The sequence below is a fragment of the Microtus pennsylvanicus genome, chromosome 3 (genome assembly GCF_037038515.1).
Source record: "Microtus pennsylvanicus isolate mMicPen1 chromosome 3, mMicPen1.hap1, whole genome shotgun sequence".
In the NCBI taxonomy this organism is placed as follows: domain Eukaryota; kingdom Metazoa; phylum Chordata; class Mammalia; order Rodentia; family Cricetidae; genus Microtus; species Microtus pennsylvanicus.
In genome coordinates this window covers 22,975,230-22,998,047 of record NC_134581.1, presented here as the reverse complement: position 1 = coordinate 22,998,047, position 22,818 = coordinate 22,975,230, and the positions used below count along the sequence as shown (strand labels likewise).

The 22,818-nt window shown below is 37.0% G+C and overlaps 1 protein-coding gene across 2 annotated transcripts in view; it reads left to right on the top strand.

Moving 5' to 3' along the window:
• Stag1 (STAG1 cohesin complex component) overlaps positions 1-22,818 on the top strand; it is a 305,897-nt gene that overhangs the window by 71,306 nt on the left and 211,773 nt on the right. For both annotated transcript variants that reach the window (XM_075964871.1, XM_075964872.1), the window contains exons 2-3: positions 6,642-6,743; positions 19,558-19,660. In XM_075964871.1, the coding sequence (XP_075820986.1) occupies positions 6,715-6,743; positions 19,558-19,660 (132 nt within the window). In that variant the 5' untranslated portion in view covers positions 6,642-6,714. The remainder of the gene's footprint in view (positions 1-6,641; positions 6,744-19,557; positions 19,661-22,818) is intronic.

The following is a 22,818-nucleotide window of genomic DNA, read 5'->3' as shown; positions in this document are numbered from 1 at the left end:
AAACATTGGCATAGTGTTATAGGACACTTGTACGAGGTGATATGAAATCTTTAATTTGGGGATTTAATGCAGCTTATATTTGAATAAGGCTAGAGCTCTTCATTTGCTCCTAATATAGTGTTATGTATGTACACTTTAATAGTTACTTTTTTTTTTTTTTGCCTGTGATGAAACATCAAAACTTAAGGCAGCTTACAGAAGAAAGAGTTTATCTTGGCTTTTGATTCATCACTGCAGAGACAAGCTATGGCAGCAGATGACAGGCATAGGGATGCTGAGTTAACATTTCTTCAACAACAACGACAAAACCTCATAAACAGAACAAAAGAAAATCAAAGAAACCAAAACCCAAACATAGAGAGTGAACTAGAAAGTAGGGAGAGGCTATCCACCCTGAAAGCAGCTTCTGATGACATACTTCCTTCTGCCAGGCTCCACCTCCTAAAAGTTCCATGACCTCCGCAAAAACCACCAACCAAGGACTAAATGGTCAAATATATGAACCTACGGGGAACATTTTTTCATAAAACTATTACAGGAAGGAAACAGTATGTGTACACACAGGGAAGGAAGTGTAGAGGGGGTTTTGTTAGGGAAATATATAGTAAGTGTTAAAGTTCTTAAGAGCAGAATAATGGCAGAGGTTTAGTGATAACTGAGAAGGTAGGAAAATGTTAAGGTTTTGATGCTATGTATTGGGTGATAAAGTCTTAAGAAAATGTTAAGAGAGTGTGGAATATAAAAGAAAAATGCAGCTAGAGTATGAAATGTTCATAAATACTCAAAGGTCAGATGTGTACATGCAGCATTTTGGGTAAGAAATTGAGAAGCTGTCATGGAGATGAATTTTCAGAGAGTTATCTATAGCTTTGGGAAATATTCTTTAGACATGTCTTACTGTTTGCTTTCTATTTTGTTAAGTATGTTCCATTATTGGGTTGTGGGATGGTATGTTTATATAAAGTCACATGTGGAGGATTTTCTATAATTTCCTCCTTTTCATTTTGATATATCTCGTTTGTCTCTGCCCTTGCTTTAACCTCTCTGAAAATCCTCCTTGGTCTTTGAGTGTCATTGATTTAGCTATTCCCACAATTACTGGGAAAGCGTTTCTCAACTATCTCTCACACACAAATGCAAAAATGTGTTTAAGGGGCATGATGTTTTGATGTATATATTAGCAAATCAGGGTAATTAACATATCCATCACCATAAGCAATTAAGGTTTTATTATGATGATAACATTCAAAATCCTTCAAGCCATTTTGAAATGTTCTAAACATTACTGTTAACTATAGTTATACCCTACTGTCATGGTGTATGCATACCACATTTTCTATATTGATACCTCTATGTATGGACAATTAGGTTAATTGAGTTTAGATGTCTTCTTGGCTTACTAATTCCATTTCCTTTGTATATATACTCAGTGGTATGGCTAGATTATGTAGCAATTTTATTTTAAATTCTGGTATGTGTGTACACTGTAGTTTTCCATTACTATACTGATTTATAGTTCTACCATTTTCCTTCCTTGGTCTACATCCTTGCCAGCACTTATTTCTTTCATATTCTTTGATAGCTATTCTCACTAAAGTCAGCTTTGGTAGTTTCGATTCACAGATTTTCCTTTGAGTGGCACGTTTAGTTTCTTTTTTTTTTAATTCAAAAGATGGTTAAGTTTTATTTATAATTATAACAGTGAATTGTTGCAAGGAGGGTGCTTGTTTGTTTCTAGCTGCTCAGCCCTGAAATAACTTACAGAAACTGTATTAATTAAATCAGTGCTTGGCCTATTAGCTCTAGTTTCTTACTGACTACCTCTTACATCATAATTTAACCTACTTCTATTAATTTTTGTATTGCTATGTGGCTGTGGCTTACCAGCAAGGTTCTATCTGACATCTATCTGTCTCTGGCAGGGCTATATGGATTCTTCTGACTCTGCCTTTTTTCTCCCAGCATTCACTTTAGTTCCCCCTGCCTACCTCTACTGTCCTATTACAGTCCAAGGCAGATTCTTTATTCATTAACCAGTAAAAGCAATACATATACAGAAGGACTTCCTACATCAGTGAATGAAATGGGAACAATTTTCTGCTCACAGAGAGTTTGTTAATTTAAAAAAAATCACAGCAATTATCTTGTTAGCAAACAAAATAAGACCTTCTGTGAAAAGCAAGATGCATTGTATAAATCTTTGAAAAGATCTTAAAACAATAACCTTACTTGTCATTTTCCACCTATAATCAATAAAACCATCATTGCTTTTTTTAACCAAGGTGATAAATTATGCACATTAAATATACTGACATTCATTAATTTAATACTAGCTCTCTAACCTCTTTGCATTTATCGAGCACTGCTTCATAAGTATATAAAGATTGATGGGTTTTGTATAGCTTCCTATGTCTTTATAATGCTGACTAAAGTAGGTTTTTTAAATTTGCGAAACAAAAACTAACACTGTTAGGTTTTAAACTGACTGTATCTAATTAAAATCAAGTTAAAGACATTGTAAGAAGACATTATACCTTGATGGTTCCATCAGTCACTGGTAATCCAAAAAGAGAAGTTAAAAAAATTTAAAATAAAATGATATTTTTATTTGTACTTTCCCATTGGCACATATTAATAATCTTGACTTATGATTTATGGTGACAAATAGGGCTACTAGCCTTACTCAAGATTTATTAAATATGAAGAGTCATTTTTTTTAATTCTTTCAAGATTCTCCTTGAATTTGGCGAGTTTGATTATTTTTCTGAGTGTTTAATCCTATGTTGTGTTCATTGACTATTTTGAGTGTACAAATTTTTTTTATTTTTTTACTGACATTCGAATTTTTCTGTCATTAAATCTCCAAATTTATTGTTAGTTATTTTTTTGTGTCTTCTGGAAATGTTTGGAATGTTTTGTCTCATATATACATGTCTGAGATTCTTCAAGGGTGATTGTTTTAATTGAAAATGGGCCACCCACCCATTCATTTATTCATTCATATATATAAATATGTATAATGTATGTTTGTATGTATATATGTATCTTGTGATGTTGTTCATTTAAAAGTAGGCGTCTTAAATGTATTTTAATTCTGTGAATTGCCCCTGTATGGTTTTGATGATGATGTTTGTCTGTTGAGGGCTGTACCTGTTTATTTTTCTTAAACAATGTTTTAAACAGAGATTGTCTTCTTTTATGTGATCAGATGTTAATCTTGATCATTAAATAAGTAATGTGATTCATTTTACTAAAGAGCTGTAACCAAAGTAAAAAAGAAAAGGTGTTGTTTGCACATTAGCCAAGGTATTCTTTCTGTGTACTGTTTACTTGAGGGCCTGCTTTTTCTTCACATTTTACTAGCATAAGCTTTTGCAATTATCGAGAGATGTAAGTCTATTGGCACACAGCTCTGGCCATATCTGCTGCTCTTTCCATAGACTATGGCTCCTTGAACTTATTTCAGTTGTTTATTTTATGTATTCAGTTGTTCATTTGTTCTTTCATTTATTTATTTTGGATTGGTTTTTCAAGGCAGGGTTAATCCGTGTAACAGCCCAGAATGTTCTGTAATTTGCTTTGTGGACCATATTAGCATTGAACTCACAGAGAGGTTCACCTGCCTCTGTCTCTTGAGTGCTGTGATTAAAGGCATTTGCAACTATCTCCCGGCTGTCTAAATTTTGTCTAAGAAAATGTATTGTTATGCAAGATAGTCATTTGAATAAAACATTTGTTGATAATAAATTTATAAAGAAATATATTAAAATTATTTGTGTACATGAACTTTTACCATTTTAAAATAGAAAATTAAGTTTACGTGTTATAATGGAATTTTATATGATGAATTAAATCTTAACTGAAATTCTGATTCAGGAATCAGAGCATCTTTTATGATTTTAGAGTTAATGGAAAGTCTGTTTTTCTAATTATCAGTGCTGAGAAATCAACTTCACAGAAATAATACAGAATATCAGGAGGTTCAGGGCCATTTCAAAAGTACTTGGAAATTCTGCCTTTATCCAGCAAAGCCAAAATTCAATTAACAGCTTTTAAATTGAACTTAAATCAGCAACTTATAAAGCAAATTTTCAAATTCAGTCATAATTCAAGCTGAAGGTAAACTGATTTTATATTTATGCTGAGGAATGATGGTAGGAAAAGATTAAATGTCTGTTTTCTTTAACTAAACCATTATATTTTCCTATGAATAGAAAATACTGCATTTACGGTAAAAAAATAATGTAGTTCATAACAATTGTAGTGTAGAGTCTGAGCCAAGTTGTTTCAGATAGTTGTTGACATTACATGCCATGATGACATTCTGTTACAAAGTGTGCATATTTTATGTTCAAAACCAAGGCTACATTGAAGTTACACAGTACAGATATGGGCAAAGTGCCACCAGAAATCCTGGTTTCTGAATTATTTTTTGTTTGATTCTGAATTATTTTTTGATCATTAAATATTCAGAAACTTTCAACTGTTGCCAAATCTTTTTTTTTGGGGGGGGGGGTTTCGAGACAGGGTTTCTCTGTGGTTTTGGTTCCTGTCCTGGAACTAGCTCTGTAGACCAGGCTGGTCTCGAACTCACAGAGATCCGCCTGCCTCTGCCTCCCGAGTGCTGGGATTAAAGGCATGCGCCACCACCACCCGGCAAATCTTCACAACCCTACATTAAGTTATGTGACTACTACTAGATGGGTTTGAGCCATAGTTTAATAAGCTGGGTCATAGACTTTATCTTGTTCCATGCAACTACTTTTAAATCCTTTAAAATCCTTTTTAGCAGATACCAGGTTTGGGGAACTATTCAAAATACACAGCTACTGGCACTGACGAGATGTCTCAGAGGATAAGAACACTGGCTGCTCTTCCAGAGGTCCTGAGTTCAATTCCTAACAACCACATGGTGGCTCATTACCATCTATAATGAGATCTGGTGCCCTCTTCTGGCCCACAGGGATACATGCAGGCAGAATATTGTATATATAATAAACAAATCTTTGCCAGAGGTGGTGGCGCACGCCCTTAATCCCAGCACTCGGGAGGCAGAGGCAGGTGGATCTCCATGAGTTTGAGACCAGCCTGGTCTATAAGAGCTAGTTCCAGGACAGGCTCCAAAGCTATAGAGAAACCCTGTCTCAAAAAGCAAAGACAAAACCAAATAACAAAACAAACAAACAAAAAAATAACCATAGCTACCATTTTTGAGAACAAGGTTATTTTGGTTTTTCTCTCACACCTGCAACTACACTAAGAAATAGTCCTATTGTTCCCATTCACTTTCTAGTTTGGGGAGTCAGGGATGCTAGGCAGGTAAACAGTGGGTATTTCTTCAAATCTAAATGTAGAAGGGTTTTTTTTTTTCTTTTTAAAGTACTGTTTCTAGTGTTTATTACATTCAAGATTTCTGTAAAAGCTGTATTTTTTTTTTTTTTTGGACAGGGTTGATCAATTTTGGTCATTAACCAAAGAATTACTTTATAGAAAGAGTTGATATTTTTTATGTTCCCCATTGTGCCACTTCTATGTTGCTACTCATCTAGTTTTGCTATTTAGTATATAAATCAGGGTTGGATTATTTTCTGTCAGAATTTTAAAGTCTTCTATTGTCTTCAAGCTTACATAGTTCCATCCAGAAATCTGCCATAATTTTTATCTCCCCCATTGATAGGTCATGTCATGTCATGTCATGTACATTTATCTTCCTATTAAGATTTCTCTTTAACTAGGTTTTATAGCAAATTTTATACTTTGGAATATTTTGCTTGGAAATTTTCTGATTTCAACATTTTTCTAAACTATCAGTCCAGTGGTAGTGCACGCCTTTAGACTGAGGACTCAGGTGTGTGCCACCACCACCTGGCTTTCTGTTTTGTTCTTAGTCCTGTGTGTTTTGTTCCTATTTTCTTTTTCTATTCTTTTTTTTTTTTATTTAATCAGACCCCCCCCCCCCCCCAGAGCAGTATTAGGTTTACAGTGAATTTGTGGAGAAAGTACAGGAAACTGCTGTTAGGTTCCTCGTGCCTTCATGTGCTCCACTTTTCTACACGTGTCTCCTCAGAGTGGAACACTTCTGACAACTGCCAGTTCCGTTGTATTGACACTTGCCACTAACATCCCCAGTCTGTTCTTCATTATTTTGATATTAAATGTCATATGGATTTTGACAAATGTACATGACATTTATCTGCTAATTAGAAGTGTAGCCCTGCACTAAAATCCTGTGTGCTCTGCCGGTTATTCCATCTGCACACCCTAATTTCTGCTAATCATCAATCACCATGGTTTTACCTTTTCAAGAGTGGAGCACAGTCAGAGTTCTGTGACTGAAGCTTCTTTTTGTTCATTGCATTTCTTGACTTGGTGGAACAATTGCTTTCCAGATCAAATAATATTTGGATACTGAAGCTTGTTTTCCAACTCACCTTCTAAAAAACTTCTTGGTTGAGTCTAAGTTTGAGTAGTTAGGAATAAAAGTATAGTAAACATTCTTGCCTAAGCTTCTTTGTTCATGTCAGATTTTAACTACGTGGAGCATATCTCAAATAATATGCTCATAGTTGCTGTTGATTTACATATCATGATATATTAATTTTATTTTAAAATAATTTTTTTCTTTCTTTTTTAATTGACAGGCGTGCCCTTGAGATCACATAACAAGTTAGAATTATATAGACTTTTCTGTACTGTGGAATAACATCTCCAGCAATGATAACTTCAGAGTTACCAGTGTTGCAGTAAGTATAATTTTTTTTTCTATTAAAGAAACATGAGTATAATGTTATAGGTTTATGATGAGATATATCAAATGTGATCTGTTTTTGAGACAATATATTTGACATCTAAATGTTAGGGTATGTGATTACTCTGCTCATTCATGACATTAGAATGTCATCATGTTTTCTGACATTGAACAAATCAGGTATTAATGTTATTATATCAGGGGTCATTTATTATAACCCTTATGTGGCATTCCATTTTGATAATTAAACTGGATCAGAACTGTACTACATGCCCTACATTTCTTTGTGCTATATGCTATGATAGTAATTCTGTTGTCTGCAAACACCACCATATGCGGTCTCACTATTTAGAAGAAAATATTTATTAACCTTTGTCCTATATTGTACTTATTTATATACACTTACTGTTTTAATTCATTTCTTTCATTAAAGATTCCTTTTTTTAATCTTAAATTTATGAATACGGAGGCATTCTGGTTTCTAGAATGATCTCAGGAAATACCAGTTCGTGTGTGAGTGTAATATATCATTAAATTTGTTGTATTTGTTAGACAGACTTGGAGTTGGAGATTATTATAGAATTTTTAGAAAGTGTCACAGGTATATACAGATATTGTTTCTTTTATTATTTGATCTATTTGATAATGACAACTTAGCTATAGTAAAAGGATTATTGGTTTAAGCAGTTATTTTTTGATTATAGTTCAGGTACAGATGTCTTTTCCAGGAGTTAGCCTTCTACCTGCTCTCCTGGAAGCTTTAAGACACAAAGCTTTCCAGGTGCATTTAATTATTTTCTATGTACTTGTTCCTCTTTTTTTTTTTTTGACATAATACTGAATTTGGAGGTCCCTGTATATTCTTTTCTTTGTTCTTAAGAACTTTTGTTCTCACTCATCCAGCTTACTATGTATGCTTTATTTTAGATCAATGTCTTACAGAACTCCTCTGAATCTTTAAAATTAGAATAGATGTCCCCAATGATCATAAATTTTCATTATTCTTTTCCTAGCATTGTATTTCATAGAATGTTCTTTATCACTTCTTAAAATAATAAGCTTTCCTGTCATATTGTTATATGCCCTGCTTGTAGCATTTTTACTGGATTTTGAATAGGCCCTCACATTAATAACAGATAAAATTTGAAACAAGCTTATTTGAATATATTTATAGTTACAGAAAGTGTAGTGGTAATATTTAGTATTAGGGATTATGCTTTGTAAGTGAAAAATTTCATAAAATTGTAAATCTGTAAATGTGTATGAGTACTGCATAGTAATCTGAGTGCTGGGTGAATGAGTTTGGTTGAATAAGCTAGCTGGAGTGGGTATTCTTGGTTGAGATTAATAAACTCTTTGAGAGCATATACTTGTCTGTGAATTTTGTGGTTATGTTAACGTTATTACTTTACTTAATCTACTCATCTATCTAGTTATATGCCCTGTTGTGCTTTGTATCAATGACAAAAATGCCTGAACCAATCAACTTACAAGTATCCCTGCATCTCAATTTTAGGGGTTTTATCTTAGGACTAGTTGACCTTGTTGCCTGTATGACCTTTATGCCTCTGGTAAGGCAGTTTATCATAGTAGGGGATACAGGGTGAAGCAACCTGCTTACTTCATCAGGGCTGGGAAACAAAGAGAAGGGGAAAGGGTTGCAGTCCCAGAATCCCCTTCATTGATATGCCTCTATTAGAACTCACTTCTTAAAGGTCCCACCATCTCTCTCTCTCTTTTTTTTTTTTTTTGGTTTTTCTTGACAGGGCTTTTCTGTGGCTTTGGAGCCTGTCCTGGAACTCGCTCTGTAGACCAGGCTGGTCTCGAACTCACAGAGATCCACCTACCTCTGCCTCCCGAGTGCTGGGAGTCCCACCATCTCTTATTAGTGCCATAGGATGGTGACCACATCTTTAAAATTTATGACACTCAAATCACAGATTTCTTCTGCTTCCACATGCTCAGGCCTGTCTTATAATGCAAAATGCTTGTAGTCTCTTTTTAATATCTGCAGAGATTTTCATTATCCAGAATCATCCTTGTCCAGATTCAAAATTACTTAGGAGATATAAGAGAAAATGAGTTGTAAGTCAGGAAACATATTTCTCTATCCCAAGATACAGTTACATAAGGATAATTCCTATTCCCCAATGGACAAATAGGAAAACAAAAAGGAGAAATTTTACCAAAATCAGGACTAACCGCAGTCAAACATTAAATCCTGTAGTTCTATGTTTGTAATTCAGAGTCCATGGTGATGTGTTATGAACCCCAAAGAGCTTGGACAGTGATGTCTTTATGGTCATCCTTTTGTACTGATTTTGCTGGACCTGGTGCTGCTTCTTTGTTCCTGGCATCTCTGACTTTTTGCTGTGTCCATTATAGCTTCTGCCCCAGTCTCATAACTTCCCTCACCACCTTGCCAGCGATTGCTTACAAGGATGATGAATCTGATGTGCTCATTTTTGCCTTTGTGGCATTCTTTTGAAATCTCCTTGGAAGCCTCCAAGACTCTTGACTTCATTTTTGCATACCAACACAACCAGAATTACGTGAATAATGACAGTCTGCCACTATAGCAACTGCCCTCCATTTCCTGTGTGGCTCTCCGTAAGCTAAGCAGAGTCAATGTCGTCTTCTCAAAGAAATATCTCTCTAGGTTCTCTTGTTATGTCTGTGCAGGTGTGATGGTTAAGATCTTGTTGATTCCTGAGATGCAGTAAGGCATTTGCTGTTCCAGTGCAGTCTCCTTGATTTCTTCTAATGGTCACTAGCAACCTCAACATACTCTCTTTCGTAGCACCTTTAGCCATGCTTCTTCTTTCATGGAAGCTCCACACTTTTCAAATCCTTTCTGCTCTGTAGTGTTTGACTCTCAATTATTGTAAGTTTGGCCAAAAGAAGCCAACAGTATCCATACTGCTTCTTTAGTGATTTCCTGCCTTTATTTCCTCTGCCAGAGGAGCATTTTGTTTTTATTAAATTTCAAACTTGAATTTTGTGTCGTAATAGTGATTAAATAGTGAGAGAATAGGAAAGACAAAAAGACCACTATACAGATGAGTCTTACTGTATTCTTGACTTACTTAGATACTATAATTGCTGATGAATTTGTCTATTCTTACTGTTGTTAATTATTAAGCAGTGTCAAAGTATTATCTGTTACTGTATAGTTTATATTCTGTAATGGCCTAACTCTGGATTGATTTAGTGTGTAAAACAGACTCATGCTTCATTGTCATTACATTTATAGGTATTAATGAACTAACCACAAATACACAGTTATTGAAGCTATGAAGGAAAGGTTGGGTGTATTATGAAAAATTTAACACCTTTAGGATGTGAGGCAGTACTGGGAATTGAACTTAGGTTTTCACACATGCTAGACAAGCACTCTACTTCTGAGCAGCATTCCTAGCCCTAGCTTCCTTAATTAAGAAAAAGAAAGCCAGGTGGTGGTGACGTACTCCTTTAATCCCAGCACGGGGGAGGCAGAGGCTGGTGAATCTCTGTGAGTTCAAGGCCAGCCTGGTCTACTAGAGCTATTTCAAGGACAGGTTCCAAAAGGCTACAGAGAAACCCTGTCTTGAAACACAAACAAACAAACAAACAAAAAGAAAAGAAAAGAAAAGAAAGAAAGCAAAAAATAATTGAACTAAAGTTTGAAGTGGGAGGTGTGCTTGGAGGAAGAAGGGAGGATTGTATTAGTTCTAAATTGAGGAAATGGCATTTTTAAAAGACTCTTAGGTAGTATATTGAGATATCTGATACAAAACCTTTCTCCTCCAAATTTTGTTTTTATGTTTGGGAATTGAGTTACATGACATTGGGCTTATGAAATAACAATCCTAATAGGCCTCCAAGTCATGTTAAGAATTGTATCCCTCTCCTCCTCAGCTGTGGGTATCAGTTGAGATTTTAGGGAATGGTTGAATAGAATATAGTAAGATATATATATGATTAAAAAAATAAACTGGTAATTATACGAGTAGGAAGGCCAGCACTAATATGTGTTAGGAAGAATTTGTAATATCCAGGCCAAATTGAATGATGAGGATGATTTTATAAGATATAATATGATTTTATACTTCTAGCTGATGTCGCTTACTTCTACAAATGAGGATTGTGGCTCATTTATAGAGGTTTGTATTTCTTTTGTGTCCACCTTAAATAGAGACTGTGATATGTAATGTGACTGACTTATCTATGTGGCTACTTGTTTCAGATACCTTTACAATAGTGCAAGACAGCAATTACCTTGAATAGTCACTGATTTAAGAATATTTTTAAAAATTCCATGTATTTTGTTAGGAGTTTGGAATATATTCATATACTCAAGACTTTAAAATTGAAACACACACATATGTTGTTTATAACACACATAGAAATTATTTTAGTAGAATTTGATTTTTTTTTCTTTTGGTTTTTTTGAGACAGGGTTTCTCTGTGTAACAGTTTTGGGTGTCTTGTAACTCACTCTGGTAGACCAGGCTGGCCTTGAACTCACAGAGATCCACCTGCCTCTGCCTCCCAAGTGCTGGGATCAAAGGCGGCGCCACCACCGCCTGGCAAAGGATTATTTTCTTTTTAACATTCACGTTTTTTAGTGTATATAAATTTTGCTTTCATGTATGTATGTGTACCTACATGCTTGGTGCCTGTGGAAGCCCAAAGAAGGTAGATCCCTTCAAACTGGAGATACAGGCATTTGTTAGCTAATATGTAGGTGCTCAGAACTGAAACTTAATGAGTGCTATGCAATAACAAGTGTTCTTGATTTCTCAGTTGTCTGTGTAGCCACTGTAGTAGGATGTTAATCAGCTGGTTCTGCTAAAGTCCAGGAGCTAGACTGAAGAGTTGAGGTGAGGAAAGTTCAGATTTTTCTCATGTTAAGTCTTTCCCACTTTTTGTTATTAAAAATTTATTCTACATGCTAATAATAAGTATGCATATAAAATGAAGTGCACTTGCTGTTAACAATAGTTTTGATTTTTTTAAACTGGCTGCACTTGACAGTATTATTAATCACTTCATACTTACCTGATAATTTATTTTGTCATTAAACTGTATTCTAACACAAATTAATTTTACTAATGGCTTAATCATTATGTGATGGAACTGGATTTTTCCTATAGTTGTCTTGGAGCTTTCTCTGATGTCAAAAGCTTTTAGCTAGTTTGTCTAAGATAAATATAAAGCATTTGCATTTCAGTATCCTCACATAGAAATACAGGAATTCAAGTTCAGTTTGAAATTCAGCTGACTCTATCATATATTAGATCTGTGACTATGAATCATTTTATCACATAATATACACATTTATAAAACTCAGGCACTAATATGTTTTATTCTTTTTTTATGCATATGTTTTGCTAAAACTTAGGCTAACAACATCCTTAGTCATCAGGGAAATGCAAATCAAAGTGACGCTGAGATACCATCTTTTTTTTTTTTTTTGAGACAGAGTTTCTCTGTAGCTTTGGAACCTGTCCTGGAACTAACTCTTGTAGACCAGGCTGGCCTCAAACTCACAGAGATCCGCCTGCCTCTGCCTCCCGAGTGCTGGGATTAAAGGTGTGCGCTACCACCACCCGGCGAGATACCATCTTATACCTGTCAGAATGGCTAAGAGTAAAAACACTGTGATGGCAGTTTATGTTGGAGAGGATGTGGAGTAGGGGAACATTCCCACTGATGGTGGAAGTGCAAACTCTCACAGCCACTTTGGAAATTGGTATGGTGGTTTCTTAGAAAATTGGGAATCAGTCTACTTTAAGAACCAGCTATACCGGGGCTGGAGAGATGGCTCAGCAGTTAAGAGCATTGCCTGCTCTTCCAAAGGTCCTGAGTTCAATTCCCAGCAACCACATGGTGGCTCACAACCATCGGTAATGAGGTCTGGTGCCCTCTTCTGGCCTGCAAGCATACACACAGACAGACTATTGTATACATAATAAATAATAAATAAATATTTAAAAAAAAAAAAAAAGAACCAGCTATACCAATTTTAGTCGTATACCCAAAGGATACTCAATCATACCACATAGACACTTGCTCAACTATGTTCATAGCATTACTATTCATAATAGCCAAAACCTGGAAACAACCTAGATGTCCCTCAACTGAAGAATAGATAAAGAAAATATTGTATACTTATTCAGTGGAGTACTACTCAGCTGTACAAAATAATGACCTCATTAAATATGCAGGCAAGTGTATGGAACTCGAAGAAAAGTCATTCTGAGTGAGGTAACGCAGACCCAGAAAGACCAACATGCTATTCACTCACTCAAAGGTGGTTATTTGGAGTAAAAGATACGATAGCTAGCCTACAATGTACAGCCCAGAGAGAAGCTAGGTAACAAGAAGGTCCCAAAGTGGGATGCATGGATTTCCCTGGGAAGGGGAAGTAGAAGAAATCTCCTGGGTTAACTGTGTGTGTGTGTGTGGGGGGATTGGAGGGATGGACAGATGGCAACTAGAGGGAGTGGGTTGGGTGGGCTTGGTGTGGAAGGTTTGGAGGCAAGATGGAGAGGGACAGTAACAAAAGAGATGCCTTGATGGGGGCGCATTTTGGGGTTAGGGAGAAACCTGGTGCCAGGGACCCCCACCCCCAGGAGCCCACAAGGATGACCCCCCAACTAAGACTCCTAGCTAGCAATGATGTGAGTGGGTGCCGGAACTGGCAGATTAGTGACCTTCCTAATTCCTATCAGTTACTCTCTCTCGTAACTGATGGAAGCAGAGGCAGAGATCCACAGACAATTACAGTGCTGCCTTGTATCATTAAGGCAGGGGGGATTGTACTAGTTAGGGGATCATGATGGGGGACCCCACAGAGACAGCTGACCTGAATTCGTGTGAACTCATGAACGCTGAACCAACAAAGGGAGCCTGCATGAGTCCGACATAGGCCTTCTGCATGTGTGTGACAATCATGAGGCTTGTCTCTTAGTAAGGCTTCTGATAGTGAGAACAGGATCTCTCCCTAGACAGGGTTTCTCAGGCTGGATTACCTACCTGGTTCTGCCTAGATATAAGGGCAGGAGCTTGGACCTGCCTCAATTTAATGTGCCATTATTTGTGCAAGGCCTTTCCCTTTCTGGGTGGAGATGGATGGGAAGTGGGGAGATGGGAAAGGGGAGGGAATGGGAGGAGAGGAAGAAGGGGAACTGGTTAGTATGTAAAACAAATGAAAACAAATGTTATTTAAATAAAAAGAAACATAGACTACAGTGGTACATGCTAAACAATTTGAGAGAGTGGTATGTACCATAATGAAGAGTGAAACAGTAAGTTTTATTTTTTGGAGCAAATGAGAACAACTAGATCAAGGATGGACAAGAAACTGCTGATACTTAAGATTTTTAAAAGAATGCCCCCTCCCAATCCCAAACAATAAGATTACTAGTAAAAAGGTCTGTCAGTACCTGACTTTGCTTTTCCCAGTAGTTACAGACTTCTAAAGGTTACTAGGGGAGATGGTTCACTAGACCCTGTCTCTTTCTGTAAGATTTATAGGCAGTACCTTTGCTAGGGAGATGTTCTTTTTGTCCTAAGTGGTATACCTGCCTATATAACTGTCCATGCTCCTATAATCCTGATTAAATTATTGTTTCACCAAAAAAGTAAAAATATTCTTTAAATATAGTTGTTTGTTCATTTATGCTTTGTCTATGTCCAGATCTATCCTGTGGCACCAGAGTGTAGTAGTAGAGATGAAGATGTAGAATTCTAAAAAGTTACTATGTGGTCTTTTTAGAAAAAGCTTTCTGACCCCCTGATTATTCTTTTTTTTTTTTTTTTTCTGAGACAGGGTTTCTCTGTAGCTTTGGCGCCTGTCCTGGACTCACTCTGTAGACCAGGCTGACCTCAAATTCACAGAGATCCACCTGTCTCTGCCTCCTGAGTGCTGAGATTAAAGGCGTGCGCCACCACTGGCAAGCTCCCCTGAATATTCTTTACAACAGTAGTTATATTTGAAATATTTCTGGCGTATTTCAAATACCAGGTTACCTTTGAATATTTGCAAGTAGTGGTGAGTTATGTGATGTGAGAATGGTGCTAGCAGTAGTGCATAGACTGGTGTGCAGTGTGATTGAGAATGGTGCTAGCAGTGGTGTGTATTGACTGGTGTGCAGTGTGATTGAGAATGGTGCTAGCAGTGGTGCGTAGACTGGTGTGCAGTGTGATTGAGAATGGTGCTAGCAGTGGTGTGTATTGACTGGTGTGCAGTGTGATTGAGAATGGTGCTAGCAGTGGTGCGTAGACTGGTGTGCAGTGTGATTGAGAATGGTTTCTAGCAGTGGTGTGTATTGACTGGTGTGCAGTGTGATTGAGAATGGTGCTAGCAGTGGTGCATAGACTGATGTGCAGTGTGATTGAGAATGGTGCTAGCAGTGGTGCATAGACTGGTGTGCAGTGTGATTGAGAATGGTGCTAGCAGTGGTGTGTATTGACTGGTGTGCAGTGTGATTGAGAATGGTGCTAGCAGTGGTGTGTATTGACTGGTGTGCAGTGTGATTGAGAATGGTGCTAGCAGTGGTGCGTAGACTGGTGTGCAGTGTGATTGAGAATGGTTTCTAGCAGTGGTGTGTATTGACTGGTGTGCAGTGTGATTGAGGATGGTGCTAGCAGTGGTGTGTATTGACTGGTGTGCAGTGTGATTGAGAATGGTGCTAGCAGTGGTGCGTAGACTGGTGTGCAGTGTGATTGAGAATGGTTTCTAGCAGTGGTGTGTATTGACTGGTGTGCAGTGTGATTGAGAATGGTGCTAGCAGTAGTGTGTATTGACTGGTGTGCAGTGTGATTGAGAATGGTGCTAGCAGTGGTGCATAGACTGATGTGCAGTGTGATTGAGAATGGTGCTAGCAGTGGTGCATAGACTGGTGTGCAGTGTGATTGAGAATGGTGCTAGCAGTGGTGTGTATTGACTGGTGTGCAGTGTGATTGAGAATGGTGCTAGCAGTGGTGTGTATTGACTGGTGTGCAGTGTGATTGAGAATGGTGCTAGCAGTGGTGCATAGACTGATGTGCAGTGTGATTGAGAATGGTGCTAGCAGTGGTGCATAGACTGGTGTGCAGTGTGATTGAGAATGGTGCTAGCAGTGGTGTGTATTGACTGGTGTGCAGTGTGATTGAGAATGGTGCTAGCAGTGGTGCATAGACTGATGTGCAGTGTGATTGAGAATGGTGCTAGCAGTGGTGTGTATTGACTGGTGTGCAGTGTGATGTGAGAATGGTGCTAGCAGTGGTGCATAGACTGGTGTGCAGTGTGATGTGAGAATGGTGCTAGCAGTAGTGCATAGACTGGTGTGCAGTGTGATTGAGAATGGTGCTAGCAGTAGTGTGTATTGACTGGTGTGCAGTGTGATTGAGGATGGTGCTAGCAGTGGTGTGTATTGACTGGTGTGCAGTGTGATTGAGAATGGTGCTAGCAGTAGTGCATAGACTGGTGTGCAGTGTGATTGAGATTGGTGCTAGCAGTAGTGTGTATAGACTGGTGTGCAGTGTGATTGAGAATGGTGCTAGCAGTGGTGCATTGACTGGTGTGCAGTGTGATTGAGAATGGTGCTAGCAGTGGTGCATAGACTGGTGTGCAGTGTGATTGAGAATGGTGCTAGCAGTAGTGTGTATTGACTGGTGTGCAGTGTGATTGAGAATGGTGCTAGCAGTAGTGTGTATTGACTGGTGTGCAGTGTGATTGAGGATGGTGCTAGCAGTGGTGCATTGACTGGTGTGCAGTGTGATTGAGAATGGTGCTAGCAGTGGTGCATAGACTGGTGTGCAGTGTGATTGAGAATGGTGCTAGCAGTGGTGCATTGACTGGTGTGCAGTGTGATTGAGGATGGTGCTAGCAGTGGTGCATTGACTGGTGTGCAGTGTGATTGAGAATGGTGCTAGCAGTGGTGCATAGACTGGTGTGCAGTGTGATTGAGAATGGTGCTAGCAGTGGTGCATTGACTGGTGTGCAGTGTGATTGAGGATGGTGCTAGCAGTAGTGCATAGACTGGTGTGCAGTGTGATTGAGAATGGTGCTAGCAGTGGTGCATTGACTGGTGTGCAGTGTGATTGAGGATGGTGCTAGCAGTGGTGCATTGACTGGTGTGCAGTGTGATTGAGAATGGTGCTAGCAGTGGTGCATAGACTGGTTTGTCCTGGGAATGTATAGAGCAGCTTGCACAGGGGAGACGGTAAAGACAGGGAGACAAAGTGAGATTTTTTTTGTTTCCTTTTTTTTAAGATCATGATAATAATGGAGCAAATGTGAGACTACTATTTTTATTTTTCTCCCCACTCCCGCCAGATCCTTCCCCCTCCCTGTCTACCCACAGTCATGTTTTTTTTTCCTGGCGAGAGACTGTTATGCTGAAATTTTGTTTGTAGGAGATAAAATGGAGTAATATAAATTTATGAATTTGAATAGATAGGATCATTCTGAAGATGCTAAATTTTATAATGATTTTTATGTTCACTAGCTGAAAATAAGTTGATTAATGTTTTTTTCTATGAACATAGATCTAGAAGAAAGTCTAATTTGGTGAATTTGATGTGGCCTTTAAAGAAGTATTTTAAAGCATTTAGATCAATTTGAAGAAGCATTTCATTTATGCAAGTTAATAATCTTGAATAAAAGATCTGGAATATGGTCAGGTGTTCTGTTAAGGTATTAAAATTATTTACATAGAAGCTGCACATTATGTTTAAGATCTCCAAAGGAATGTAATGCAATAAGAATGCAGAATAACACACATTGAGAATTGAACTTTAAGGAAGGGATCAATACAAAGAGGGAACCAAGACTAAGAAGCAAATGGAGAAGTTTTTTTAGTTGGACTTAATATTGGTTGTGTATCCTTCCTGTTAATTTCTTTTCAGTTTTCTACAGACTTTAAAAAGTGTTGTTGAGGTAGAATTTAGTGCTGTATTGATTAGTCAGAATCAGAGCCTAGAATATTTATCTATTTTGTAAGCCAGTTTAGTACAATACAGCTATTACAAAAAGTTAAATTATGTAAGCTTAAAATGAAGTAAATGTATGGGATGATGGCGTAGAAGTTAAGTACGTATTCACAGGCAAGAGTACGATGAGATGAACACACATACTAGTGTATCACACACGTAAGAAAAGTAAATGAAATAAATCTCGTTAAGATAGAATATTCAAAATTCATTATTTTGCAATTTAAACATTTACTTTCTTGAGGTTTTTATTTCTCATGCGGTATAAATGAATGTTCTTTTTTCCATTATTTGGAAATAGCTGAAATGGTGTGCGGTGTATCATTTTCTAGTGATGGAATTTTGGTAGTTTCAAATTGGTTACAGGGAGAATATTTATGCATGAAAACTACAAATACTACACGTAATGATTTCAGTTGTTAATTGTACATTTAAGAGAATGATAATAAATTGTTTATAATGTGGATTAAACTTAAAGGTGCTTCAAATAGTCAGTTATAATAGTTTTCAAAGTTAGAAATACTCTTCCAGTATTGAAAATTATTATCTGATTCAAGAAAGAAATCACTGATAGCATTGACTACCAAGTAAATGTCCAACAGGTGTCTCTTTCATTGCATTAATCCTATTCATTAAAAAGACTACTAATAGAGTTTGACAAAAATAGTTATTTTGTGATGGCTGCATGGAATTTACAATGAAGTGGATTGTATTTTTAATTATTGTACATCATTTTTGTGCTATGGATCTTTCAGATCTTTATGTAGTCCTCGTAGCACAGGAAGGCCTTGGATTTACAAAGATACACCTGCCTTTGCCTTCTGAGTTCTGGAATTAAATGTGCGTGCCACCATCACCCAGCTTCAGATGCTTTGTTTTTCTCTTTTAAACATAATTTATATAGATTCTTTGGAAATTTCACATTATGCCCCACATCCCTCTTACCTCCCATGCCCACCCTATCAATCCTTCACTCTTTCTTGTCCCCCCCAAGCAAAATTAAAAACACGAACAAAAATATTAATTAAAATAAAACTACAAAAATAAAACAAACAAAAAACCACTTCACTCCCCCATCCTTCCTGTCTTTCCCACCTCTCCATCACCTTTTCATCCGTCTTAGTGGCATTGGGAACTGCTGTATATCATGCAGTATATTCTTTTGTCCAGGTAGCTTTACTTGCACAGATATTCATTGTGTAATGAGTTGTTGGTCTGGTTGAAGGCCTCTGACTTCTGGTACACCATCAGTGTACTCTGGACTCTCATTGAAACTCCTCTTGGATATCCTGCTGTTGTCCGAGTCATGGATATCCTTTGATTATGGTTTCATAGGACCAGTCCCTTCATGTGCCTATAAATGGGGTAGATGTTGGGGTGAGGCAACTCAAAGCCCTAGATGTGTGCCTGGATGGTAGCTGAGTGGTTAGTCAGGGTCACTGATATCATCCTCTTCAGGCAAGGTGTGGAGCCAGCTCTCCACGTCAACCATGAGTGTTGATGCTATTTTTTTAAAGAGCCACGTGTTTGCTAGTATACTGCCTTCCATTATTTTATAAATTTTCTCTCAAGCCATTTTTAATCTTGAAGAACTAGTCTTGCAGTTATATTTTATAGAGCAACTGTCATTTCTACATTACTTTATTTCTTTTTATTTTGGAGATAAATTTTATTTGGTGCCATGTAACATTAGATGAGGAGTGTATGTATTTTGGTTTACTGGAGATTCTGAAAATAGAAATACTAACTTCTGCTTGTTAGTGATCCTAGGTAAGGGAAGTCATAGAACTGACCTGCATTGCATTTATTTATTAATTTGTTCACTACAACAATCTGGCATTTTCTAGGGATGCAACTAATGAAACTACTGCCCATTCTGATGCTGGCAGCGAACTTGAAGAAACAGAGATCAAAGGAAAACGAAAAAGGGGTCGTCCTGGCCGGCCTCCAGTATGTATTATATTTGTCTTTGTGCTTCAATGCTTTCCCATAAATAACCTTGATCTGAGTTGTTTGTCAATTTTTGTATTAGTGCTGTTAATATTTTATGGTTTTTATTCCAGCGACACAACTGAGATTATTGGGAAATTTTCTTTTGCTTTAACAGTGTCAGAGAAGGGAAATTTGTCACATCTTTGCACAGAGGAAATGTTGAATGAAGTTCAGTTAAGACACACTGCTCTTCTCACTCAACTTTTTTTTTCTTGTAGCTCCTAAATGTGCATTTTGGTAGTAATATTTTAAAGCTTGAGGCATGTTTTAATAAATAGTCTTAATGATTCATGAGTGTAGAAGAGTTCAAGGTGGCCTTACGTTGAGGGATATCTTTACAAATTATGCGAGTTTTAGTTAACCATTGTGAGCATAATGAACTTTGAGAGATAGTAACAATATATCAGGGTATTATGATTTACTGTTCTCATTCATCTATGATCTGATTTGCTATTAATGGTTTTATGTCTTATGAAAGAGCTTATGAAGAATCTTAGCTTTCTTTATAGAAGACATATTTCCATTACTGAGTTTCAAAAATTATTCAGTGTTGCTAGTCTTGTTTTATTTCTCCACCTTTTTCTCCTTTTATGATACTTTTTAAGGTCAATCTAGACATTATTCCTTCTGTAACTATTTCAGTTAGTACGTCTTTGTATTTAAACAAGTTAGCCTATCTTCTTATTTCACATTCAGCATAGAAACTTTATTTCTATATATCTATATAGATAGACTACCTACCTACCTACCTACCTACCTACCTACCTACCTACCTACCTACCTATAATCATCAAAAAGGAGTGAAGCTTTCTCCCTACCAAAAACAAGCCATTACTGTGTAGCATTTCTTACCATCTAGGTGTTATGTAAGTTGCTTTGCTTTTGTCATAGTTTCAGATGTCAGTGCTGAGGTCTCAGTCTAATATTTTTATTACACCCCCAACCCTTTCCAGTTTCATTTTTAAGTCCTCCCTGTTTGTTTTCCTGTGCTTTTGACTGTGTGTCCGAGATTTTCCTAACCTATTCCTTGAATATGATCGATTTATTTGTATAGCTTCCAGAATTTAGGGAAACTCCTTTAACAGTCTATTATCAGCATTGCAGAGAGAAATAGATGGGGCCATGTATAAGAGAAGGGTTAAAGACATTCATTACCAATTAATTTTTGTCATCTTCCAAGAACTTCATAATATTCAGCGTTCTGAAATCCCTTTCAACCCCGTTGTTGTGGAAACTTCCTTACATTTATAGTGCTTTTAGATTGGATGGGGAAACTCAGTAAGACTTGTATATATTAGCGTTCTTCTTGCCCTTACGTTGTAAGTCATTCTCTCTCCAGAGTCTGGAGCAAGATCCTTCTGTGTTAAGATGAGATCTTAGGAGATTCTTTTGGGAAAAATGAATGATATGTTTTTAAAATTTTTCTTTGCTTGCTAGGTCCAAGACAAAAAAGAGAGGAAAAATTTGGGTTTTTATGACCAACCTTAGGAATCAACTTACAGCTTGTAATAAGTGAAAACAAAAATGTACAATATCACAATTGCAAAAGCAAACATGTAAGGGACCTCCCTTGCTTATTATCATCACTCTTTTTTTTTTAATTTTTCGAGGCAGGGTTTCTCCATAGCTTTTGGTTCCTGTCCTGGAACTAGCTCTTGTAGACCAGGCTGGCCTAGAACTCACAGAGATCCGCCTGCCTCTGCCTCCCGAGTCCTGAGATTAAAGGTGTGTGCCACCACCATCCGGCCCTTATCATCACTCTTAAGATAGCATTATCCTCAAGTACTTTTACAGCTTATAATCATTTCATAACTGGTATAAATTTTAATAGTACATTGTCTTGCGCTTATTCATAATGCAAATAGAACTCACCTGTTATAATAATATGGTTATGGTGTTTGCTTGGGCATTTTTCCATTGCTGTGAAGAGAGACAATGACCAAGGCAACTCCTAAAAAAAGAAGCATCTAATTGGAGCTGGCTTACAGTTTAGATGTTTAGTCTGTTATCATGGTGGGGAGTATGATGGCCCATAGGCAAACATGGTGCTGGAGAAATAGCTGGGAGTTCTACATCCTGATTTCCAGGCAGCAGAAGAGAGAACCACTAGGCTTTGCCTGGGCTTTTGAAAACTCAAACCCTTCCTAGTGACAAACTTCCTCTAATAAGGCCATACCTACTCCAGCAAGGCTATACCTCTTAGTCCTTCTTTAGTGTCACTCCATGACTCAACATTCAAATATAGGAGCCTGTGAGGGCCATTCTTATTCAAAGCACAACAGTGTTTAATTACTTATTGTGTATATAAGAAGATAGGTAGGTCTTTCTTTTAGTGGGTTATTGAGCATGACTTTTTGAATGTAATTGTATCTTTTTTACCAGAATTATTATTTTAGGGCCAACCTTAAAACAAAACTCAGGAGTATTCTTCCATTTGACTGTGTACTGGCTTCTACTTGCCTATATATTTTTTGACTGTATGGCCTTTTTATTTAAAGGGCAAAAATTGTGGAGAAAGACATGCATTGTAATCTTTATAATTCTTGTTCACTTGAAGAAGTGTTTATGCCTGTAGCTTTTCTTACACATTTTGGGGAGAGTGAAAGAATCTTGTAATTAGTGTAAGACTGTTTCTCTGGCTACCATGTGAGTATTCTGAGAATGTAGGCAGGTTGCCTTGCCTCTGGGATTCATGGAAATTTGTTCTCCTATTAAAATGTTAGATTGCTTGTATTATTTTCCTTCAAAATAATTAATGTGAAATATTATTTTAATTTTGATGTGTATATAGCTAAGCTTCTGCAGTATGTTTTTTATTTAAAAGTTTTGTATACCTAAATGATTAATTTTTTTTCTGTGCCAAATATAATTGGATTTTTTTTATAGAAATGCTGCTGTCCCATCTAGTAGGTAAATACTACATATTTATACTGAGGTCGTCAGAATGATCCTATTTGAATTATATCAAAGATAGTTTATTTTTCAGGAATGATAGGACGTTTTCTGTTAACCATCTCTGTTTTGTGTGATCTCAAATTTTTGGTTAATCCACTTTTTTTTTTTTTTTTTTTGGTTTTTCGAGACAGGGTTTCTCTGTAGCTTTGGTGCCTGTCCTA